The 25,134-nt window shown below is 62.5% G+C and overlaps 1 protein-coding gene across 1 annotated transcript; it reads right to left on the bottom strand.

Annotated features, from left to right (window-relative positions):
• SLC25A23 (solute carrier family 25 member 23) lies at nucleotides 1-24,887 on the bottom strand. The gene is made up of 10 exons (XM_048831855.2): nucleotides 24,459-24,887; nucleotides 19,305-19,431; nucleotides 11,625-11,712; nucleotides 10,800-10,911; nucleotides 7,795-7,953; nucleotides 7,155-7,307; nucleotides 6,671-6,778; nucleotides 5,473-5,640; nucleotides 4,852-5,002; nucleotides 1-3,990 (listed from the first exon to the last, which is right to left on the bottom strand). The coding sequence occupies exons 1-10, from the start codon at nucleotides 24,651-24,653 to the stop codon at nucleotides 3,806-3,808; spliced, it is 1,446 nt and encodes a 481-aa protein (XP_048687812.2). The 5' UTR covers nucleotides 24,654-24,887; the 3' UTR covers nucleotides 1-3,805.
• Between the last annotated feature and the right edge of the window lie 247 nt (nucleotides 24,888-25,134).

Genomic DNA, 25,134 nt, shown 5'->3' with positions numbered 1-25,134 from the left:
AAAGTTTAAAAAACTTTATTAGCTCTTTTTTCCCTTTGACGTGGCAGCCCCCCGGGCGCAGAGTCGGGCCTACCAGCCAGCCCTGCAGCCAGCACATTGGCAGGCGGGCGCGGGGCAGCGCCAGGCCCCGCTGAGATGGGGCGAGCGTCGTGCTCTTCCCACCGGTTACTGGCCACCCCGCAAGGCACCACGGAGCAAAGCTGCTGGCTCCGGATGGGGTCAGGTGTCCTCAGCTCCAAGGGGAAATGCTAGGATGGCAAAACTCGAACTCTGCCCCGCCCCAGGTGCTCACAGCGCCTCCTACTGGAGAGGGACCAATTGCCCTTTGGGAAGCCTGTTTGCCCCACACCGGGGGAGGGCTGTTATTCTTCTGCCCCACACTGGGAGGGGCTGTTTCTGCCCCCTCCAAGAACCTGCCTCTGCCCCCTACTATCTCCTTAACCCTTTGTGCCTCTCATCACGCGAACCTCGAGCGGGCAAGGGGGGAATTAAATAAGATTAAAGCAATAATAATAAGCTTCAAACAGTGCCAGGAGTTTGCAGTGTCTCGCTCCCCCCGCACCACCCCAAATGGGCTCCTTCCCCACCCGTGTCACAACTTCCCCAGTCCTCAGCTGCTCAGCACTTGCTCTTACGTTCTGGAAGCAGGCCCCTCCCTACAGCCTGCCCATAAACAGCCCCACACTCTCAGAGGAAGGAGGGGGACTCCTTCCTGACGCCCAGCCCCCCCCAGTCGCTGCACCCCCCCAGGCTCTGCAAATATTGCTTGGGGGTGCCTCCAGGCGAACAGTCTCTCTGTTGCTCTCTAGTGGTCAGATTTTGTATGGCTGCTCAGGAGTCAGCTATTGCGAGTGAGCAAAACAGTCCTTTGGCTTAATTAGCAGAGGGGCCTGCATCAGTCCCAGGTTTGGTCCCAGCCAATGACTCAGCTCGGGGGGCAGAGGGAGGGGTGTTACGCCCAGACTTCTTCTCTGGTTTTACTGGGGGAGCTCACCCCACTGATGCCCCCCCTCCAAACACAAATCAATCCCACACCCCGCTCAGTCCTGGCTGCCAGAAGCAGAGACTGGACAACTGACAGTGCTCAATTTGTGCCAGGGCTCGGCCGTTCAGAGCCCCGGCCCCCCTGGGCTTGCTGCGTCAGTTATGAAAGTAAAAACAAAATTTTTGCTTGACCGCGGGCACCTCTTTCATTGCAAATTAAGCACTGAGGCCTGGAGCTGGATCACTCGCTAACCACTCGGTTGTGTTCGTTCCCTCTGAAGCACCTGGCACTGGCCACTGTCAGAAGACAGGACACCGGGGTAGATGGGCCATAGGGCTGACCCAGTATGGCCGCTCTTATGATCTTCTCTAGGGGCCCCCTTCCACCAGGGAGTCGAGGACACCCTCGCAGGACTAAAGGGCTCTGTAACTCCCCCTCCCCCAGGGCCTTGGCTCTGAGCTGGCGTCAGCAGGACAGGAGAGGGGCAGGCCGGCCAAGGACTGATGCGGAAAAATGTCTGCGTCCAAGGTCTGGGGGGGACGGGGGGGGGGAGGAGGGAGCTGCTAGAGGGTCGAGATGGTGACTGCTGCTGCCGCAGAGGCGGGGAAGAGATTGCAGCTCGGAACCTGGTGAAAGGGATCCAAGCGGATCCCAGCAGAGCCATTGCAAAGAAACGGCCGGGGAGCCCGCAGGCGGGCGCTCTACCGAAAACCCCGATGCAAAATCATAACACAAGAATATTCTGTCTGTGGGATCCACCCTTCCTGGCGTGGGGTGGCGGGGGGTGCAATCCCCTGCCTCGGTACCTGCGGGGTGGGGCCTCCACATGGGCCACAGAAAACCAGGCAGAGTCCGTAAGGGGCCAGAGTTAAAACCCTCCCTGTGCAAAAGAGGCCGACGCTTTCCGTGGTGGGTGCCCCGGGGCGCCCCCTAGGGGAGCTGAAGAGAGGGGTGGGGGTGCTGCCCCCTAGTGGATGGAATTTCACATGTGCTCAAGTATGTATACGCGGGGGCAGTGCGCATGCAGCTGGGTGAAGCTGCCCCCTGCAGGTTAGAATGGCACCTCGGCCCAAGGTTGGGGCCGGGGGGGGGGGGGGGGGAGCAGCGTGTGTGTGTTAAACGCTGCCCCCTGCTGGCCGGCCTGTCACTCCTACGTGCTGCGAGTGGCAGGGGACCCACTGGGGCTGAAGAACGCTGCCCTCTGCTGGATGGGATATGTCAGAGCGGCTCGTGTGCGTGCTTGTGTGGAGAGAGGGGTGGGTGTAGGAGGGCAGCTGTGCGCATGCCATGCTGCCCCCTGCTGGATAGGATATGTCACAGCAGCTGGTCTGCACATGCCCAGCACTGCCCCTTGCTTGGGTGGAATTTCACCCCCATCTGCCCTGGCAACATTGCCCTGGGGTAACCCACGGGCTGGGCTTGGCTACACTGGGGCCACAAGCCCTCACTGCATCCCACCCCACCCTGGCCAGGGGACGTTGTGTGGCTCACTCCACGTCCCGCCCCGCAGTGGGGCCGTGCCCACACCACTCGGCTTTTAGCCTGTCCATTGTGCCAGGGCGGCGCCCTGCCTCAACCACTGCCCCATGGCCCCAGGAGGCCAGTGGGTCTCCCCTGGTGCGCAGAGGGAGATCTGCTTGGTGTGTGGAGGGGAGACCTCTGAGGCTGCCGGGCTTCCCCCAGATAGGGGAAGAGGCTACCAGTGCCAGGTCTCCCCTGCCTTGGCAGGGGCAGAGAGAGACAATGGGTGGCCATGGAGGAAAAGCTGGAGCTAGCCCTGATTTCAAGGTAGCCCCCCAGGCAAGTCACATGTGGCCTCCCCCTTTTGCAAGGTCCATGCACACGCACGTGTGTTTTAGGCTGCAGCCCCTTGGGGGATCCGGTGCAGTGCCTGGGCTGGGGGGAGTTGCAGGGGGGTCCAGCTGGGCTCTGGTAACGCTACTTGGGGGGTGACCCTCTCTACAGGAGGGGACCCCCAGTGGGATCACTATGTCGGTGAGTCCTTCTAGAAGGATTCCCCTAGAGTCCTGTATCTTGGGGGGGCGGGGGGGAGAGTGGCTAGTGGAGGACTCTCCATTGGGATCCAGTGTTGGTGCTGATTGGAGGGATTCTCCCGCGGGATCCAGTGTCAGTAGTGAGTCAGGGGATGCTGATTGGAGGAGTCTCCCCTGGAATCCAGTGGCAGTGCTGATTGGAAGAGTTTCCCCTGGGATCTCCTGACCGTGCTGTCTCAGCGAGTGCTTGGGGGGCAGGAGGGGGGCAGCAAAGCCCCCAGTGCAGGAAACATGCCATGCCCCAGGCCGTAGCATGCAGGGAACGGGGCTGTGCACGTGTCATGTGCTTCCAGGAGCGATGCCCCCTTAAGCAGAGCTGGGGGCTGGAGTGGGGGGGGGGGGAAGCTTGTCAAGTCTCAAACTAAAATTAGCCAAAACGTGAGCCTTGTATTAATCCCCTCCCCACCGCCCCCAATGCCCCGGGTCTGCTCCTAGCCCCCACACCTCCTGGCAAAGGGTGCCCCCAGCAGCCATGCTCTGAGTGGCAGAGGTGGGGCGAGGGGTTCCCCTTTCCGGGCACGCTCAGAGGCAACGCCCCCGGGTTGCTCCTGGATTTGGTCCTCTGGACCGGCTCAGCCCCGCTGCATCGGAGGAGGGGTGTGTGTGTGGGGGGGTGTAGCTGAGACCTCTCAGCGTCCCTCTTAACGCTCCTGGATCCGGAGCCCCCACCGGCCCAGATCCTGCTCCGTCAGCTTCCAAAGTGCAGCGAGGGGGCAGGGGGCAAGCCATGGGGCAGGGGCATCCGTGCCCCGCCAGGCCGGCGGGTTCATCTGGACGTCACGCCCAGCACCTGCTTCATGTTCTCGTAGACCACGTAGCTGATGCTGACGGCCGGGATCACTTTCATGAAGTTGGGGGCGATGCCCCGGTACAGGCCCAGCACCCCCTCCCGCGACAGGATGTGCTTGAAGAGGCCCAGCATGGTGGGCTGCGGGGCGCCCTCGATGGAGGCTGGGGGGAGAAGGGGTCCCGGTCACTTCCTGCCACTCACTGTCACCCCCACCAGCACGGCCTGAGGCTCAGTTACACTCAGGCTATGGGGGAATGGGGGGGGGGGGACCTCAAAAATCTCCCTGTGGAGGGGACTTTCCCCCCCAGCTTTTAGGGGGCTTTCCCCAGCCCTGCTCCCAGGCCCCCATGCAGCAGGTGGCTTGGGGGCATTTCCAGAGCATGCCGTGCTACTGCTATTCTCTGCTCCCCAGGGCCCACGGGGCGAAGCATGAGTTAGAGCAGCCCCAAGGCTGCTCTTGTTGACACAGGGAGCCAGGCAGAGGGCCCCAGCAGCTGGGTACGCAGCAATATGCCCCAGGGATGGCTTGCCCAGCATGGAAATGCAGCTGCCTCTGGGGTGAGGCACAACAGCTGGGCACAGCAACGCTGCACAGGGACAGCTCGTTCTCGTGCTGCAGCTGACCCGCACTGAACTCCCACTCGCTCCTTGCCCCATGGATCTGCCCCCAGGCGCTGGTCCAGGGGAAGTGCTGTGGGGAGGGGCGGGGAGGGCTGAGCACGGGAAGACCCCGTCTCTCCACTAGTCAAGGCCCCAGGCCGGGAAGCAGGGAGCCCAGAACAGGGGCTGGTCCCCCAACCACCCTGGCTGCCTGGTCTGCTGGCCCATGGGGATTGGACCACTAGTTCTCCTAGCCCATAATGCACCTGGGTCAGCTGCACAGCTCATGGGTCCTGCCCTGGGATGCAGAAATCTCCTCTGCTTTCAGAGTCCTTAGGCCACGCCCATCCCCGAGGTTTCTGGGCCACTGCCCCAGCCCCCCCAAGGGCATCCCTCACTCAGTGCATGTCCCCCGATCTCACCTTGGGCTTGCATCCGGGTCCTCACCAAGGCCAGGGGGTAGCTGGCTATCTGCCCGCAGGTGCTGGACATCGTCCCGCAGGCCAGGAGCACCAGGATGCCGGGGTCCGCTGTGTTCTTGCTGTACTTCTGAAGCCACATGTTCTTCAGCGTCTACAGGAGGGAGGAGAGGAGACCTGACGAAGGGGTGGATGGATGCCAGGCTACAGCAGCGGGATGGGAGTTGCAAGGGATGGGGGGCTGCAGCGGGATTGGCAGTGAGGACTCCTGGGATCCACCCCCAGCTCTGGGAGGGGAATGGGGTCTAGTGGTTAGAGCAGGGGGGCTGGGAGTCAGGACTCCTGGGATCCACCCCCAGCTCTGGGAGGGGAATGAGGTCTAGTGATTACAGCAGGGGGGCTGGGAGTCAGGACTCCTGGGTTCCACGCCCAGCTCTGGGAGGGGAGTGGGGTCTAGTGGTTAGAGCAGAAGTGGGGCCTGGAAGTCAGGACTCCAGCGTGTGACAGATGTGCCCACGCTAAGCTCTCAGACCCTGACACCCAACGGTGGGGGAGGAGCCTATTGGCAAACAGACTCCACCCCCTCCACCTCATTTGCAGGCCTGTGGCCCCGCGGGCCCTGACCTCGTAGATAGCCAGGTCGATGCCAGCGTAGGGGATGATGCCTAGCACATTGGGCAGGTAGCCCTTGTAAAAGGCCCGGATTCCCTCCTTCTGCAGGATCTTCTTAGCACAGTCGGCCATCCCCGAGTATTGACCCGTCTTCCGCAGGGTCAGCCGGGTCTTCAGCACCTGGGGGACCGGATTCATTCAGGATAGCGAAAACGGCAAGCGGCCCTTGCCCGCCACACAAATGCAGCTGCATCTGGGGTGGGGCACAGCCACGGGCTAACCGCATAGCAATGGCTCAGCCGGTACAGAAATGTAGCTACCTCTGGGGTGGGGCAGGAAACCTGTTTGACAGAGTAGCTTAGGACTGGAATAAGGAATCACCGGAAGGACTGAGGGAGGGAGAACGGCATTTCTCAAGCTCGGATCTGGCTTGGGCATGTGCTAATGTCCCGATAGCCATTTCTATAAGGAGCTTCAAGGGCTATTTACCATCATGGGCACGCAAGCCTGAGATCGTACAGCTCACGTGAAAGGCACTTTCCCCCGGGGCCTCATGCTGGGCATGTCAGCACTGATTGCAAGGGGAGAGCTCCCCCTCTTGAGCCCCTAAAGCACAGCATAGCACCCCCTAGTGCTGCACTGACCGTGAGGAGAGAGCGCCCCCTACGGAGCGCCCTCCCACAGCACAGCACCGCCCAGTGCCACAGCTGGATCAGCACTGGCGCTGGGCACCTGCTCCCCCGGAGTACAGCACTCTCCAGTGCCTAGTCCGAGAGAGAGTGCCCCCTACCGAGTCCCTCACAGCCAGCAGACGCCCCCCTCCTGGATCATGCCTTGCAACCCCCCCAAACACGAGTCTGTACTTATCCCGTTACCGCAGTCTCTGGCCTTTCCCAATCTTCAGGGTCTTCAGGCAGGGTGCTGCTCACGCTGCTATTACCCCATTGGACAGCTAGGGAAACTGAGGCAGGGAGGCTGGGGGGCGTGCCCAAGGTCACACGGCCAGTCAGTAGCAGAGCTAGGACCTGAATTCGGGTCTCTTGAATGGCAGGCCCGTGCCTTAACCATTCCTCTGATATCACCGCAAAGTCCCTGCTTTCATACAGGACAGGGGAGCTTTCAAGGAGGCCAGGCTGTAGCTACCGCACTGGATGCAAACCCTGGATTGGTGCCCCCTAGAGGTGGCTCGGCGTCCACGGGGCGGCCTTACCTCCATGGGATAGATGATCGTCTGCGCAGTGGCACCGGCCAGCGAGCCGGCCACAAATCTTTCTTGCACCCGCAGCGTCTCCTGCTGCCCACGAATCGCCCGCTTGATCTGGGATGAGAAACAGCAGATCAATCGCCTGTGCCCTGAAGGCATTTTCCAGTTTGCGATCCACGCCCCACCTTTTAGTGGGCAAAGGCAGGTGCTGGGTCGTACCATGGGGTCCCAGGCTGTAGTCCCACGGGAAAGATATTCTGGGGGGTGGGGGGAAGTTGTCTGCATTTGGATGAGCTTGGAGACTGTGATCCAGGATTCCTGGGTTCTGTCCCCAGCTCTGGGAGGGGAGTGGGGTCTAGTGGGTTAGACTAGGGGGGCTGGGACTCAGGACTCCTGGGTTCTCTCCTTAGCTCGAGGAGGGGAGTGTAGACGCCCTGACATCTCTGTATCTGTACTCCTCCCCGCGGGGCTCCAGGCCCCCGGCACCCACCTGCTCATAGGCCATGAACTTGATGGCAGACTCAGGAGCGATCTTCAGCACATTGATCCCATTGCCGCGCCAGAGCGAGCGGACGCCCCCCTCCTGGATCATGCCTTTCAGCCCCCCAAACACGTTCATGTTGTTGGTCTTGGAGGCGTGAACCTGCGCCAGAAGTGTAGCAGCATCAGTGCCCGGGGAGGGTGCCCCGCCTTGGAGGGGCTGGATGCCCAGCCTCGTTAGGAACCCCGGCCTCACGGAATGCGGCCACCTCTGGGGTGGGGCACGGCAGCTGGTTAACACCTGCACAGCAATGTTGCACCGAGCCTGCACGTTCAGTGCTGAAATGCAGCCACCTCCGGGGTGAGGCCCCCCGATCGGTCTCACTGCCCATCTCCAAACCCCCTCTCCTTCTGCCATGTCCTTTTGGAGATGGGGTGCCCCAGAACTTCATGCAGAATTATGGGGTGCATTTGTGGCACCCCCTGGGGGGGGCAGCCCCGCTGTACCGATCAATGCCCAGCTGCTGCTACATTCCACCCCACGCAAATGCCCATGGGCGTCACTGCAGGGTCAGACTATTCAGGTACATAATGCCCACTTCCCTATAGCCACGGCCCGAGCAATGAGTTGGGAGCCTTTTATTACTTACCTGCATGAAAACTTTAAGCCGGTCCAGCGGGGCGGTTACGGTTCTGGAGACGGCCCCAGCCATGGCGCCCGCGAGCAGCTGCTTCCACCACATCCCCGTCTTCTTCTCCTTCTCGGAGAATTCGTCAGGGACGGTAAGGCATTCGCCGATGTCCAGGACCTGCCGGGAGAGACGAGCGGATCAGAACCAGAACCCCAAGGACAGTGCAAAGCCCTGGAAGGAAACCCCCAAACAACAGCACCCCCTGGCTGTTATCAGCTGACCTCAAAGCGCTTCACAAGGGAAATCAGTAACATTTACCCCCCTTTTACAGGTGGGGAAACTGAGGCACACAGGGTGCGGGGGGAGGCAGAAGTGATTTGCCCTAGGTCACCAAACAGGCCAGCGATAGAGCCAGGAACGGAACCTGCACCCGGCCCCCTAGTGGGAAATTCTCCCCCTACCCCCGACACCATCCGGGCTGCACCACCTAATCTGACCTCACGCTAGCCTTGCAGCTTGTCCAAGGTTGGGTTTCATTAGCTTGGCCGTTCATTATGTCTCACAGCCCCAAGGGAGGCGAGTGAGTGGGGCTCCTCCTGCCAGGACCCCACGGGGCAACTGGTGGGGCCAGGGTGGCAGGGAAATCCGTGGCTGGACTGCAGCTCCGGCATGAGTTACGGGGCTCGGCACCTCTGAGCAGCAGGAAATGGGTCCGCCGTGGCCAGTGGCTTCCTCCCCCATGCTGCTGGACTCCAAAGCCAGGCACTGACTAGTAGCCTACATGAGGCGCAAGCCTACTCCTCTCTTGGGGGAGCCAGGTTTAGGATTTAAGCCATCTCTATCGCCGCGTGCCAGGAGTCTCCTCCGGGCACCACCCGTTGGGCTCACATGTCGAGGGAGCCCACGAACGCCGAGAGCCATGCAGCCCGCACCAGGCTCGGAGCCCCGCTCTGGTAGGATTAAAAATTCAGGTGTGCAAAGCCCCTGAGACAGCCCTGTGGCTGGAGCCCTAAGAATGCTGCTTCCTATTGACGGAGTCCCGTGTCAAGGAGGATTGCCAAGCGCCTCGCAATGGTAGGGTGTCACCGCCGTTATACAGATGGGGAAACTGAGGCACAGACCTGGCCAGCGTCACACATGGAGACAGTGGCAGAGCTGGGAATAGAACCCTGAATTCTAACCTCTCCCTGCTCTAACCCCCTAGACCCCACTCCCTTCCCAGAGCCAGGGATAGAACCCAGGAGTCCTGGCTCTCAGCCCCCTGCTCTAACCACCAGACACCACTCCCCTCCCAGAGCTGGGGACCCAGGAGTCCTGCCTCCCAGCACGCAGGTGTTGTTTAATGACTCCAGCTGGCAGGAAGTGGGGGATGGACTGAGTTGCGGATGACTAGCCACATGTCCTACCCGTTGGGGATCACCCAGGATAGACTCCAAGCCCTGGGGGCGTCTCTGCTCAGCCTCCCACAGCCCGGCCAGCTCCTGGAGCCTCGGGAGCCCCCCGAGAGCGGCCCTGTGGAGCATGGTGGGGCACGCTCCAGCCGGATCCCCTGCAGCTGATGAAGGTTCCTCCATGGCAGGGCGAGCGGAGGAAGGTGAGAGTGGGTGTGGAGGGCAGGGCAGGCAATAAAGCCTCCTAGAAATCCCTCTAATGAGATTAGGGGGCTCTGCGGTGGAGGAGGGACTTGGACAGAACTTTGCCCTCTAGCTCATCCTGCCGTTTGCCTTTATGGGGAGGGGGAAACTGAGGCACAGGGAGGGGCAGGGACTTGCCCAAGGTCAAGAAGAAAGCCCAGGAGTCCTGACTTCCAGCCCCCCCACTGTAACTGCTGGACTCCACTCCTCAGCTCCCAAAGCCAAGGAATAGAACCCAGGAGTCCTGACTCCCAGCCCCCCCCGCTGTAACCACTGGACTCCACTCCTCTCCTGAAGCTGGAGACAGAACCGAGGACTCCTGAGTCCCAGCCTTCAGTGCCAACGCTGGAGCTATCCACTCCCCTCCACCGCCCGTAAATCAGGGTTAAATATATCGCAGCCTGTTTGCTGATTGCCAGCTGAGATTAGCCCAGGAAGAGAAACAGCCCTTCCAACTCCCGGCACTGGCCTCCTCCCAGCTGCCCTGGCCTCCAGGCACCTGCTAAGAAGGGGGCTGTTGCCCCCTTGGATCAGGGATGGGACAAAGGGATGGGTTAGGTCACGACTCCCTGGGGGAGAAGGTGGGGGTAGGGGGGCTGCTCAGTCTGAGTCATTGAGCTCTTCGGCGGACTGGGATGCGTTGGGCTGGTCCCCTCTGCCGCCGCTCAGCACCTTGGTGGCAGGAATAGAACCCAGGAGTCCTGACTGCCACCTGCCCCTCCACCCCACCTTGCCCTAACTCACTAGACCCCAGTTCCCTCCCAGAGCTGGGGAGAAAACCCAGGAGTCCTGCTCCCAGCCCCCTGCTCTAACTACTAGACTCCCCTCCCAGAGCTGGGGAGAGAACCCAGGAGTCCTGCTCCCAGCCCCCTGCTCTAACTCTAGACTCCCCTCCCAGAGCTGGGGAGAGAACCCAGGAGTCCTGCTCCCAGCCCCCTGCTCTAACTCTAGACTCCCCTCCCAGAGCTGGGGAGAGAACCCAGGAGTCCTGCTCCCAGCCCCCTGCTCTAACTACTAGACTCCCCTCCCAGAGCTGGGGAGAGAACCCAGGAGTCCTGCTCCCAGCCCCCTGCTGTAACCACTAGATTCTCCTCCCAGAGCCAGGAATAAAACCCAGCAGTCTGGATTCCTAGCCCCTCTTCTGTCTCTCCAACAGCTGGGATCCGGGTTGCTGGTCCTATTCCAGCCCAGCCGGGCACCCCCAGGTTGGGGACACGAGCCGGTGGGTCTCGGCCTAGTTCCCGGTGGAGATACGAACGGGCGCATTGATGGAGCGCATTGGCTGGGCAGTGAGGGGTACCTGGGGGTCTCCCGGGACCGGCCGGGAGCTCCCAGCTGGGAAGAAGAGTCTGGGCTCCCGGCCGAGGACCGGCCCTAGCCCCACCTCACCATGGAGTGCTTCCAGTAGTGGACGACCTCCTCCATGTTCTCCAGTGGGTTGAGGATGAAGTGGTCTCTCCACTCATGCCAGTCGATGGTCATGGTGCCGTCTTTGTCCATGCTGCCAGGCAGACAACAGCCGCGCCCAAGGTGAGGGTCGGTTCAGATGCCCTGTCCCCCGCCCCCCTCGCTGGCCTGTACCAGCCCCCACCAGCCCAGGGACCCAGGTAGCTGTGCAGATGCTCAGCCACCGAGACCCCCGCCGAGTGGGGGGTGGGGGAAGCAGGTTTTATTATCCCCAAGTCACAGGCAGGGGCAGCTGAAGTACAGAACTACTCCCCCCTGTGAATCAGTGGCAGAGCTGGGAATAGAACCCAGGAGTCCGGGAACCCAGCCCCCCTGCTCTATCCACTAGACCCCACTCCCCTCCTAGAGCTGAGAGTAGAACCCAGGAGTCCTGGCACCCTGTGCCCCCATACTCTACCCACTGAACCCTGTTCACCTCCCAGAGCTGGGGAGAGAACCCAGGAGTCCGGGAACCCAGCCCCCATACTCTACCCACTGAACTCTGCTCACCTCCCAGGGCTGGGGAGAGAACCCAGGAGTCCGGGAACCCAGCCCCCTGCTCTACCCACTAAACCCTGCTCACCTCCCAGAGCTGGGGAGTCCTGGCTCCCAGCTGCCCCCCTACTCTACCCCACTAGACTGCAGCAGTAACGAATGCAGCTTGTTTGGCAGAGCTGAGGCTGATCTCACTGGAGTTGCGAGCAGACAGCAGGGCAGGGTTGGGGGGCGTACAGCCGGGGGGGGCAGTTTGGGGGCCCCTGGTCTCACCTTTGAAGGATTTTCTCTGCCTGCTGCAGAGAGATGTAGACTCCGAGGCTGTGGAATGTCTGCTGGATCTCGGACACGTCGATGTGGCCTGGGGCACAAGCACAGGGACCATGCAGGTCAGCAGGGACAGTGGGGCGGGGGGTGGATTCAGGTGGGGCCGGGAGGGGGGTCCTACTGGGCTATAGAGCTGCACACAGGGGGCATCAACAGAATAGTAGGTGGGGGGGCCGACAAGGTGCGGGGAGCTGTTTCTACATCCCATCCCCCCCACGCTGCATGCCCAGGGAGATCAGCGAGCAGAGCTGGGGCCGGGATGGCTGGGGGGGGGGCAGGATAGGTTTGGGGGTGCATGCCATAATAGGGAGCGGGGAGAGGAATCTGCCTATCCAACACTTAGGTTCCCGCAACAAGCTCCCCAGAAGGGGGTGCTGGCGTCCCACCTGGAAGAGAGGGGTGGGGTGGGGGGGCTGGGTGGGGGGACAGCCGGGGAGGGGCCAATCCAGGCTGCAGCCAGTGAACTTGCAAGGGGCTGGGAGCTCCTAAAAGCACCAGGTCTGCCCAGAGGGGGAGGAACGGGGCTGGGGGCACTCACCCAGCCCTGCCTCAGCCCCCAGAGCCCCAGCCCCAGTCTGCCCTGGGCTCAGCAGCTGGCATCTTTAGGGGGTCACAAGCGGGTGGGAGCGCCAATGGGGGCAGGGAGGGAGGGGCAGCTGGGCTCCCGGTGTGAGGTCTGGATTTGCGGGGGGGGGGCACGTGGGGCCGTGCATGCATGTGGGCATGGGCGTGTGCGGGCCCAAGGCGTGTGAACACGGGGGTGTCTCTGGCCCTGCACGGTGAGACATCCGAGCAGACCCCCATCTCTGTGCACGCACGTGCATCTGTGCAAGTGTGTGCCCCCTCTCTCCATGTGCACCCCCAGCTGCGTCCTGCCCGGCGGGCCCCACTCTGTGCGGGGTGGAAGAGCGATCCAAGGTGGAGGGTGAGCCCAGAGGGGAGGCCAAAGAGGGAATGGGACTGAGGGGAGGGCAAATCAAAGTAAATCCTATCTGGAAGAAAGAGTGAGAGAAAAAGAAAATGAAAGAGTGTGGGGGGAGCGGGGGGATGGAGAATCACTGAGAAAACACCTTCCCTAGGGAAAGAAGGAGGAGGGGTACGGGAAAACGGAGGAAGAGAAGGAAAAAGGGAACAGAGGGGAAAGTGGAGAGAAATGTATTTATCTGGGTGCAGCTCTTCACTGGTCACCCTGGTGCAGAGATTAAAGCCACCCTGATCGATCGGCTGGCGCCTCCCCAAGCCACCCGCGTGGGCAACCACCTGCTGCTGTCCCAGCTGAGCACAGCCCAGGGCCCAGCACTTGCAGCTGCCAGCTCTGCCAACGCAATGCTCTGCCAGGTGAGGCAGAGGGGCAGCTGATGGGTCTGGCATGTTTACACCCACCCCCTCTCCCAGTGCTAACAGGAGCCAGCCACCCTGTGCACATGCTCGGTGGAGCCCAGGGAGGCTTTGGTTCAGGGCCCCTCACCCCCACCTGGGCAGGGATCCCCAAGATCAAACAGCCGCAGGCCTCCGTGAGCCACCTCCACGTGCTGGCCAGGAGGGGCCTCCTACATAAGGGGCTCAGTTCAGTTCGGAGAACTAAGGTCCTTAGCATTAATCCCCAGCTGATTTCCTTGCCAGGCCCTTAGCTAGAGGCTGGGGACGTGGCCTCTCAGCGGCTGAGTCCAGCCGGCGGCATGGAGCCCAGCGTGGGAAGGGCTGAGATCCCAGGGGCATGGAGCAGCCGGCGCAGAGCGCAGGGAGGGGACGGTGGGGGATCCGGCCCTAGGAAGTTCTCGGTCTGCGTGGCATGGGGCACAGACAGAGGGCTCGGAGCTGTCTGCTTTGCCGTGGTATCATCCACCCACCCTCTGCCGGCCCCATCCACCCATCCTGTGCCAGCCCCATCCTTCCATCCACCCACCCTCTGCCACTCCCATCCCAAGATCATTCATCCATCCAATACTATCCCAGTAACCCCTGAACCAGAGAGACGAGAGCTAACCTATCCCCATCCATCCCTCACCCCCCTAAATAGGCGGGAAGGGTGGCCTAGGGGTTAGAGCACTAGCCTGGGACCTGGCAGAGCTGAGTTCAATTCACTGCTCTGCTACAGACTCCTGTAGTGCTGTGTGCCTCAGTTTCCCCCCATCAGGACGATGGGGTTTGTGAGGCGCACAGACGCCATGGTAACAAGACCGATAATTAGTACCTACTCAAGATCTCAGTCTCTCACCAGTTCTAATATCCCTGTTCCCATAGTCGCTAAACGTGAGAGAACATCTTAAAGCGACTTTCAACTTCAAGTGCTTCCGCACATGGGAGACGCAGGGATCGCTTCCAGCCGGCTCTGGCAACGCGGTCACCTCTGGGGTGGGACGTGGCGGCCGCCTGCCAGCACACGGCAGCGCTGCACTGCAGCCCAGGGCGGGCTGCGGAGGATAATCCTGAGCCAAGAAGAAACTGCAAGGGGGAGCTGAGGTCAGTGGAATTTAATCAGGGAATGGGGCCAATAATATCCATGTCACTCACAAAAGTGATACAGAATCTGCAGTCGCTGCCCAGACCTTAGCTGTAACAGAGCACCTCCTCCTGGGGCTTTGGGGCCAGCCCCCACTGGGAGAGGAGAGCTGCCCCCACCCTGCAGCACAGCACCCCCTAGGGCCATGCTGGGGTTTGCACTGAGTGCCAGAGGAGAGCGCCCCCTAGCGAACCCCCACCCTGCAGCACAGCACCCCCTAGTGCCATGCTGGGGTTCGCACTGAGTGCCAGGGGAGAGCGCTCCCTAGCGAACCCCCACCCTGCAGCACAGCGCCCCCTAGGGCCACTCTGGGGTTCACACTGAGTGCCAGGGGAGAGCGCCCCCTAGCGAACCCCCACCCTGCAGCACAGCGCCCCCTAGGGCCACGCTGGGGTTAGCACTGAGTGCCAGGGGAGAGCGCCCCCTAGCGAACCCCCACCCTGCAGCACAGCGCCCCCTAGGGCCATGCTGGGGTTCGCACTGAGTGCCAGGGGAGAGCGCCCCCTAGCGAACCCCCACCCTGCAGCACAGCGCCCCCTAGGGCCACGCTGGGGTTCGCACTGAGTGCCAGGGGAGAGCGCCCCCTAGCGAACCCCCACCCTGCAGCACAGCGCCCCCTAGGGCCACGCTGGGGTTAGCACATAGTGCCAGGGGAGAGCGCCCCCTAGCGAACACCCACCCTGCAGCACAGCGCCCCCTAGGGCCACGCTGGGGTTCGCACTGAGTGCCAGGGGAGAGCGCCCCCTAGCGAACCCCCACCCTGCAGCACAGCGCCCCCTAGGGCCACGCTGGGGTTCGCACTGAGTGCCAGGGGAGAGCGCCCCCTAGCGAACACCCACCCTGCAGCACAGCGCCCCCTAGGGCCACGCTGGGGTTCGCACTGAGTGCCAGGGGAGAGCGCCCCCTAGCGAACCCCCACCCTGCAGCACAGCGCCCCCTAGGGCCACGCTGGGGTTAGCACTGAGTGCCAGGGGAGAGCGCCCCCTAGCGAACCCCCACCCTGCAGCACAGCGCCCCCTAGGGCCACGCTGGGGTTAGCACATAGTGCCAGAGGAGAGCGCCCCCTAGCGAACCCCCACCCTGCAGCACAGCGCCCCCTAGGGCCACGCTGGGGCAAGCACTGACTACCGGGGAGAGCGCCCCCCAAGGGACTGGCTGATTCCTGACCCAGGAGGAAAAGCAGCCCTTAGGGGCGCCCAGCACCATCGCCTGCTCCTTGGAGGTCTCCCAGCCAAGCACTGACTCTGCGTAGCCCTGTCTAGCCCCGGTGGGCATTGCAGGCACTGGCTGGGTGGCCGGGTTACCCCCTGGAAGGTGTCTCTCCCAGCTGACAGCGCCAGCGGAGGGAGAACTGAAAAGCCACCCACCCTCCAGGCTAAAAATTGCCAGGGCGTGACGCCAGCTGTGCCTGCTTCTCATCTCCCCGCTGCCCACACACGGCACAGCATCCCTGCCCCCTTTGCCATCCCGGGCCGGCGCCCACCCCAGGGGACCGATCCGAAGGGCCAGAATGGGGAGCGAGGGCTCCAGCTTCATCCTTGATAGGGGCTGCGGGGAGGGGGCAAACTCCCACCCCCAAGCTCCTGGCTGGGAAGGGGAGGGGTTAAAAAGAGCCAGGTGGGGGTGGGGATCAAGTGGCTGGGAGTCCTTTAATTCCCTGGCACCAGCCCAGATCCATCCCTGTCTCAGGCTGGAAGCTGCTTCCAATCTAACGCCCTGCACCCCCCTCGCCCCCACCTCGCCATGTGAACCGAGTTGGTTGGGTCTCAGTCCGGCTCCTGACCCCAGGGCCCCACCGAAGGGACCCATGGGCTGGCAGTCCCAGCAAGGAGGCCCTGGACGAGAGGGGGATGAAGAGATCGCGTAAGCCAGGGGCACGGTGTGTGTTGTTATGGTAGTGCCCAGAAGCCTTCAACTGAGATTGGGTGCCGGAAACAGGAGCCCTGGCTCCCAGAGAACCCAGGAGTCCTGGTTCCCAAGAACCTCCCTGCTCTAACCACTAGACCCCACTACCCTCCCAGAGCCAGGGATAGAAGCCAGGAGTCCTGACTCCCAGCCCCGCCCCCACTCTAACTACTTGACTTACTGGGACATATTCCCTTCTCACTACCACCAGTGTAAATGCAGAGTCGCTCCACTGATTTCAAGAGGACTCTGTCGGTTTACACCCAAAGGTAACCGAGCCCCCCATATTTATATCTCACTCATCACGAGGCCTCAGGCCTTAGACCCAACTGGACTTGACCCTCAACCCTGTCTCTCTAGGGCAGCCAGATCTCACCCATGCCCATCGACGCAGGGCTCCGCACCCATCCCCCAGCACCCCCTGGTTCACCCAGGCGACAGGGAGCTTTGGACACCTGCCACCCCCTGAGCGGCCAGACGCAACAGGAAACCGGTCTGAAACCGAGAGGGGAAGAAGCTCCTAGACAGAGAGACAGACAGACAGAGACCGACGGACCCTCTCCCGAGCTGGGGATAGAACCCAGGAGCCCTGGCTCCCAGCTCCCCCTGCTCTAACCACTAGACTCCCCCTCCTTTCCCAGGGCAGGGGACGCTCCCATTGGAGACACAATGAGCAAAGATCGGGAGGCTGCCGTCAGGGGCTCGTCACCTGTTAGAAGGTGAACAGGGACGTGAGCAGCCCCGGGCGGTGCGGAGCCTGGCACCGGGCCCCGTCCCATTCAGGATCGTCCCTTCAACCACAATGGGGCTCCTTGAGGGAGCAACCCAGGGGCCTGGGTGGGGCTCGTGGGAGTCAGATTCGGCTGGCGACGGCCTGAGGGATCAGGGAAGGAAGCTGGAACGGACCGAGACAGGCCCGATCCTCTGTCCCTCGGGCCCCTCCAGCAGTGCAAAGGGGACCCCGAAGAGTCCTCCCTGCTCAACGGGGGGGGTCCACCCGGCTGCTGCAGAGCTGGCTCATGGACCCTGCTCCCAGGCCCCTGGCATGGCTGGCGGATCTGAGCCCCATGCCCAGGGGACAGACGGGACCAGTGTCAGGGACTGGGTGGGGACATGACGAGGTGGCCCTGGGGCGCATGAGGGGAGTGGGGCCCAGTGGCCCTGGGGAGCAGGGGGGGGCTGGATTCCTCTGTGCCCTGGCGATTCACTGCCCCGCAGGGGCCACGGAGAGCAGATGCAAGGAGCCCAAGCCCAGATCCCCAGGCTTCGAGCCATCTTGGTCCCCACCACTGAGCGTAGGGCATGGAGCAACCGGGGCCAGAGAGAGAGAGAGAAGTGGGGGGGGGGCAGGGGGAAGAGAAGCCAGAGGAAGACCAGAGGAGGGCAGGGCTTGGGGGGAGAAAGAGCGGAAAGAAGGGAGGGGAAAGAGGGAGAGGAGGGCTGATGGGAGGGAGGGACTGAAGGGGAAGAGGGAGCGGTGGGGTGGGGGATGGAGGGAGGTATGGAAGTGGGGGAGGGACTGTTGGGGGAGCAGTGGGGAGGGGGATGGAGGGAGGGAGAAGGGAGGTAGCGGAGGCGGAGGCAATGGGGGAGGGAGGGGAGGTTGGGGCAGCAGTGGGGAGGGCAACGCAGGGAAGGGAGGCTGTGGGGGGCAGGGGGAAGGGAGGCGGCAGAGGGCAGGGGGAGGGAACGCAGGGAAGGAAGGGGGCAAGGGGAGCGGGGGGGGCACGGGAGGGTGACGCAGGGAAGGGAGGCTGTGGGGGGTGGGGGACAGGGGGAGGGCGACAGAGGGAAGGGAGGCTGTGGGGGGTGGGGGACAGGGGGAGGGCGACGCAGGGAAGGGAGGTGGCAAGGGGAGTGGGGGGCAAGGGGAGGGAACACAGGGAAGGGAGGCTGTGCGGGGCGGGGGAAGGGACGCAGGGAAGCGAGGCGGCAGAGGGCAGGGGGAGGGAACCCACAGAAGGGAGGCTGTGGGGGGCGGGGGGCAGGGGAGGGGACGCAGGGAAGGGAGGCTGTGGGGGGCAGGGGGAGGGCGACACAGGGAAGGGGACGCAGGGAAGAGAGGCTGTGGGGGACAGGGGGAAGGGACGCAGGGAAGGGAGGCTGTGGGAGGTGGTGGGAAGGGAGGCTGTGGGGGGCAGGGGGAAGGGAGGCAGGGAAGGGAGGCTGGGGGGGCAGGGGAAGGGAACACAGGGAAGGGAGGCTGTGGGGGACAGGGGGAAGGGATGCAGGGAAGGGAGGCTGTGGGGGGCGGGGGGAAGGGAGGCAGGGAAGGGAGGCTGGGGGGGCAGAGGGAGGGAGGCGGCAGGGGAGGGAAAGCAGGGAAGAGAGGCTGTGGGGGGCAGGGGGAGGGCGACACAGGGAAGGGGACGCAGGGAAGGGAGGCTGTGGGGGCCGGGGGGAAGGGAGGCTGTGGGGGGCGGGGGGAAGGGAGGCAGGGAAGGGAGGCTGGGGGGCCAGGGAGGCTGTGGGGGACGGGGGAAGGGACGCAGGGAAGGGAGGCTGTGGGAGGTGGGGGGAAGGGAGGCTGTGGGGGACGGGGGGAAGGGAGGCAGGGAAGGGAGGCTGGGGGGGCAGGGGAGGGAAAGCAGGGAAGGGAGGCTGTGGGTGGCAGGGGGTGGGGGCAGGGATGCAGGGAAGGGAGGCGGTGGGGGGGCAGGGGGAGGGAACTCAGAGAAGGGAGGCTGTGGGGGGCGGGGGGAGGGCGACACAGGGAAGGGGACGCAGGGAAGGGAGGCTGTGGGGGCCGGGGGGAAGGGAGGCTGTGGGGGGCGGGGGGAAGGGAGGCAGGGAAGGGAGGCTGGGGGGCCAGGGAGGCTGTGGGGGACGGGGGAAGGGACGCAGGGAAGGGAGGCTGTGGGAGGTGGGGGGAAGGGAGGCTGTGGGGGGCGGGGGGAAGGGAGGCAGGGAAGGGAGGCTGGGGGGGCAGGGGAGGGAAAGCAGGGACGGGAGGCTGTGGGTGGCAGGGGGTGGGGGCAGGGATGCAGGGAAGGGAGGCGGTGGGGGGGCAGGGGGAGGGAACTCAGAGAAGGGAGGCTGTGGGGGGCGGGGGGAGGGCGACGCAGGGACGGGAGGCTGTGGGGGACGGGGGGAAGGGACGTAGGGAAGGGAGGCTGGGGGGGCGGGGGGAGGGCGACGCAGGGACGGGAGGCGGTGGGGGCAGGGGAGGGGACGCAGGGATGGGAGGCGGCGGGGGGGGGGCGGGGGGGGGCGCGTACCATCGTTGTTGCGGTCCAGGCTGTGGAACATGAGCCGCAGCTTTCGCTCTCGCTCCTGCAGGTAACCCACGAACTCCTCGAAGTCCAGCTCTCCGTCCTGGTCCGTGTCGCCCTCGCGCAGGATCTCCTGGGGGGACAGCGGGTGTGAGGACAGGCCGGCCCCCCCCCCCCCACGCCTCGGACCTGCTGCCCGACATCCCACCTCGACTGCTGAGAGCCAGGACTCCTGGGTTCTAAGCCTGGCTCTGGGAGGGGAGTGGGGTCTAGTGGTTAGAGGGGGAAGGGGGCATCCTCTGTGTGTGACACGTGGATTGTGGGAGAAGGTGTGTTTGTGGCAGAACACACACACCGGCGGGGTGGTGGTGGTGAGAGGCTGTGTATCCCCCGAGGAAATATCAGATTGGTTGCATGTGTTACTGTGTGTGAGTGCAGGTAGGCGGGAGGGCGAGTGTGCAAGGTCGTGCGTGAGCTGAGTGTGCAAGGGTGCTCAGGCGAGCCTCCATAGAATTGAGAGAGTTTGCAGGGCAGATGCCCATGCGCCAGGATGCCAACTGCAGGGAATTGCCCCCGCCCCCCGTCCCGCTGGGTGGCGTTACCCACCCGTCGGGAGCACCAGGCAGGGGCAGGAGGGTGGACCGGGGCCCGTGCTGGAAAAGCCAAGGCCGTGTGCTCCTGGGAATGTCTCCCCCTGACAATGACAGAGTTGTTATTGTACCTGGGCTGAGGCCGCCTCTTACACACCTGGCTCCTGGCCAACCCAAATGTTCCCAGCGTCACAGGGGAGGTCTCCACCCCCCCCGCAAAACCCAGCTCTACAAAGTGCCAGGATCCCCACTTCCACCAGGGGAAACTGAGGCACAAAGTGGGGAGGGGACTTGGCCAGGAAGAGAACCCAGGAGTCCTGCCTCCAGACACCCCTCCTCTAGCCAATGGTCCTGAGACAGTCCGCTGACCCATGCTGCCCCTTGCCCAGGACTCCAGAATTGGGCTTGGTTTGGATCTGGATTCCACCGGGCCTCAAGCACCAGTGTCCGAAGTGGGGTTTGGATAAGAGCCCTCTGTGCTCTCCCCGCACCCCACCAGGACCTTGTGGTGGGGCAGGGGTCCATGGCCCAGGTGACCGGAACCAACAGCCCCACGCTGGCCTCTCTGGCTTTGCCACAAGTCCCTCGTTATTCGGGCCTGGATCAGGCCCACCTATTTTCGGCTTGTTCTGTTTACATTCCACATGCCGGTCCGGCTCGCTTGCACGTCCCAGCCTCTCTGTGAGAGGGGGAGAAGGAGACGAGTGGCGGGCGGAGGCGGATGTGAGGGCATATTTTGGGCACTTGCTCCGTGAGGCATTTCCAGGCACGTGCAATCAAGACAGGCTGGAAATTAGGTAATCCAGGGCTTGGAGTAAGGGGATGAGGAGTCAGGACTCCTGGGTTCTATTCCCAGCTTTGGGAGGGGAGTACGAGCTAGTGGTTAGAGCCAGGGGCTGGGAGTCAGGACTCCTGGGTTCTGTCACAAGCCCAGGGAGAGAAGTGGGAAGGATTGGGAGTCAGGACTCCTGGGTTCTATTCCTATCATTGCCACCAACTCCCCGTGTGAGTTTGGCAGAATGCTCTTTGAGCCTTTAGTGAGAGAACTCAGGGTTTGGGGACGGGCGCTAGATTGGGGCACGGGGAATCCAGTAGATCCCCATCCTCTGCGGTTCTGTGATAGTAAAGAGGCCACGAGCAATGGGCTAAAAATAAGGCCGGAGACATGGCCTATTTATACCTCCCCATGTTTGTCTGTATGTTTCATTCGGAACCCCCCCAGCTCCGTTTCCCCTGACACTGGGCTTCCTAAGCAGAGGGGTCCACGGCTACTCCCGCCGAACCCATTGGCTGGAGCCTGGGGGGGCAGAACTGGGGGTGCAGAATGGACTCAGCCGGCCAGAGGGTCAACCCAGGCTGGAAAAGCCCTGCCGAGTCGTGCTCACCACCCCCAGCTGCTGCAGGCTGGGCCTGGCGGATTGTGCCGTCTAGCGGCACAGAAGTGAATGCACGGGGGCACGTGAGCGCACGCGCACTTGGTTATGAACACGCAGACACATTCACGGGGTGCAAGCACACAAGACTGCACGGGGGCACGTGACCACGCACACACTTGCCTGAGGACACATGGGCACACGCATGCATGAGGGCACCACCAGGCAGGGCCATAAAGCGCATGTGCAAGAGGACACAGCGGCACACGCATGTCGAGGCCCACTCATGGAAACGGGCGCACCCCTGCAGAGGGGTGCACACGCAGGCATGCACATATGCACCTGGGCACATGTATGCACGAGGGCACGTGTATGCACAGACACGGGCTTGCACATGGAGAAACAGGCAGACACACCGATGGGGTGCAGCCATGCAGGAGGAAGCTCACGCAGGAACAGCTGTGTACACATGGACATTTGCACACCCTCCTGTGGTTTGTGGGATAGTAGAATGCCCCCTCCCCCATGGGTAAAGCCAGGGGGACCCCAAGCAAAGACCAAAATACCCTGAATTACCCACAATACCCGGTTTTGTTCAATATCTTCATTAATGATCTGGGGGGTGGCGTGGATTGCACCCTCAGCAAGTTTGCAGATGACACTAAACTGGGCGGAGAGGTAGATATGCTGGAGGGTAGGGATAGGATACAGAGGGCCCTAAACAAATTAGAGGATTGGGCCAAAAGAAATCTGATGAGGTTCAACAAGGACAAGTGCAGAGTCCTGCACTTAGGACGGAAGAATCCCATGCACCGCTACAGACTAGGGACCGAATGGCTCGGCAGCAGTTCTGCAGAAAAGGACCTAGGGGTGACAGTGGACGAGAAGCTGGATATGAGTCAACAGGGTGCCCTTGTTGCCAAGAAGGCTAACGGCATTTGGGGCTGTATAAGTAGGGGCATGGCCAGCAGATCGAGGGACGTGATTGTTCCCCTCTATTCGGCACTGGTGAGGCCTCATCTGGAGTCCTGTGTCCAGTTTTGGGCCCCACACTACAAGAAGGATGTGGAAAAACTGGAAAGAGTCCAGCGGAGGGCAACAAAAATGATTAGGGGACTGGTTTAGATTAGGGGACTGTTCCAACACGATTTATGAGGAGCGGCTGAGGGAACTGGGATTGTTTAGTCTGTGGAAGAGAAGAATGAGGGGGGATTTGATAGCTGCTTTCAACTATCTGAGAGGTGGTTCCAGAGAGGATGGATCTAGACTGTTCTCAGTGGTGGCAAATGACAGAACGAGGAGCAATGGTCTCAAGTTTCTGTGGGGGAGGTTTAGGCTGGATATTAGGAAAAACTTTTTCACGAGAAGGGTGGTGAAGCACTGGAATGCATTACCTAGGGAGGTGGTGGAATCTCCTTCCTTGGAGGTTTTCAAGGTCAGGCTTGACAAAGCCCTGGCTGGGATGATTTAGTTGGGGTTGGTCCTGCTTGGAGCAGGGGGTTGGACTAGACCCTCCTGAGGTCCCTTCCAACCCCGATATTTTATGATTCTATGATTCAGGGAGCACTTTCTGGACGAATGTCTAGCAAGGGGAATGGGAGGCCTCCAGGACTCTTGGGTTCCACACCCACCTCTGGGAGCAGAGGAGGACTCCTGGGTGTGCGTGTCCATATACAAGTGGGTGTGGGCTCACCTCCCCCGCCATGAAAACACCCGTGCATGTGCGTGTCCCTCATACATGGGAGCGCCGGTTCACATACAGCTTGCGTGCGTGCTCATACGCCCCACGTGTCTTTGTGTGCATACAGCTGAGTCGGTGCACACCATCACACGTGTGGTCACGTGTACGTGTTTGAGCTCGTGCCTGCCACGCAGGCTGAAGTGTGTGTATGCCTCTGTACACGTGCCCTCAGTCAATCATTTCCCTGCTTGCGTGCAAGATCTTCCCACTCACTGATCCCCAGGTGTCCCTTCCCAGAGGCGGGCGCTGTCCCACCAGGGGAGGGGACTCTGATAACTCCCTCTTCCTTGGAACAGGGCACAAAGGGGGTCGAAGTCTTAGGGGCTAGGGGAAAGAGGGTCCCCCCTTTGCACCCCATGACCCCAATGCCCATCCTCTCCTGGATGCATTGACACGGAGAGGTCAAAACAACATCTCCCAGCTGGAGAGCCCAGCCCTGCAGCTGAGCAGTCCCCACTGCTGAGAGATACTGGGGCCCCCTGAACATCAGTGGGACAGAGGAGGCGGGGTTCCTGCCTCGCCCCATCTCAGGAAGGGAGCTGGGAGGAGAGGGGAGTAGCTCCCAATGTCACTGTCCCTCTCCAGCTCTGCCTGTTGCTCCTGCTGCCCGGGCAGAGCATCTGGCTCAGGAGGTACTCAAAATGGGAAGCAGTGGGGTCTAGTGGTTAGAGCAGGAGGGAGCTAGGAGTCAGAACTCCTGGGTTCTATTCTCAGTTTGGAGGGGCGGGGGGGGGGGGGTCTGGTGGGTTAGAGCAATGGGGGCTGGGAGCCAGAACTCCTGGGTTCTATTCCGTTTGGATGGGGAACAGTCTGGTGGGTTAGAGCAATGGGGGCTGGGAGCCAGAACTCCTGGGTTCTATTCTGTTTGGAGGGGGAACAGTCTGGTGGGTTAGAGCAATGGGGGCTGGGGGCCAGAACTCCTAAGTTCTATTCTCAGTTTGGGGTGGGGGGCTGTAGTGCTTAGAGCAGGAGGAAGCTGAGAGCCAGAACTCCTGGGTTCTATTCTGTTTGGATGGGGAACAGTCTGGTGGGTTAGAGCAATGGGGGCTGGGGGTCAGAACTCCTGGGTTCTATTCTGTTTGGAGGGGGAACAGTCTGGTGGGTTAGAGCAATGGGGGCTGGGGGCCAGAACTCCTAAGTTCTATTCTCAGTTTGGGGTGGGGGGCTGTAGTGCTTAGAGCAGGAGGAAGCTGAGAGCCAGAACTCCTGGGTTCTATTCTGTTTGGAGAGGGAGCGTCTGGTGGGTTAGAGCAATGGGGGCGGGAAGCCACAACTCCTGGGTTTTATTCCCAGCCCTGCCACTGATTCACTGCATGACCCTGGGCATGTCCCTCCCCCCCCTTACTCCATGCCTCAGTTTCCCCACTGTACAGTGAAGCTGTGACAGTCCCTGCCAGCCAGAAGGCACCCTCAGCCCCCTGGCTCCCCCAGTGGCAGGGGCCCGTCCCGCCCTTACCTGTTCAGCTTGGGAGCTGGCATTCATGCCCATCCGCGCCAGGCCCTCCCGCAGCTCGTTGATGTCCACCCGCCCGTCCTTGTTGGTGTCCAGCTGGTCGAAGAGCTCGGCCCAGTGCTTCTGGCGCTCGGGGTCCCGGCTGTCCTGGCACAGCGCCCGCCACGGCGCCGGCCCCCCATCCCGGGCACCCCGCATGGCGGCGCCCCCCGCTAAGCCCCAGGGCTGGGGGGACCCCGCATGCCAGACCGGCGGGCTGGGCTCCTAGCGACTCCGAGCCCGTCCCCAGGGGCCGGGGCTGGGCTGCACGGCCCGGCGCTGCATGGCCTGGAAGCGCGGGGGACCCCGGGGCTCCGCTCACGCCCGGGACAGCAGGATCCCTGCCAGGCTCCGGGGAAAGCAGCGCCTCCGGCGCCAGGGCATGGCACAATGCGCTGGTTGCAGTCGCCTCCCACGGAGATTGTTTCCTCCTCCCCCAAAACCTTCCCTCCGCCCGGCGCTTCTCCTCTCTTCGGGGGAAGGGCACGTGGAACCCAGGAGTCCTGGGCCACTCTGCGAGGCTGCAGCCTTTCCCATTGTGCTAGGAGCTCTCCGCTGCCCGGGAAAGTGAACGAAGGAACGGGAGCCAGGACTCTTGGGTCCTATCCCCAGCCCTGGGAGGGGGGTGGGGGCTAGTGGT

The sequence above is a fragment of the Caretta caretta genome, chromosome 20 (assembly GCF_965140235.1).
Source record: "Caretta caretta isolate rCarCar2 chromosome 20, rCarCar1.hap1, whole genome shotgun sequence".
NCBI classification, from domain to species: Eukaryota; Metazoa; Chordata; order Testudines; family Cheloniidae; genus Caretta; species Caretta caretta.
Note: the sequence above shows the minus strand (reverse complement) of the source record. Positions and strands in the feature narration are given on the sequence as shown.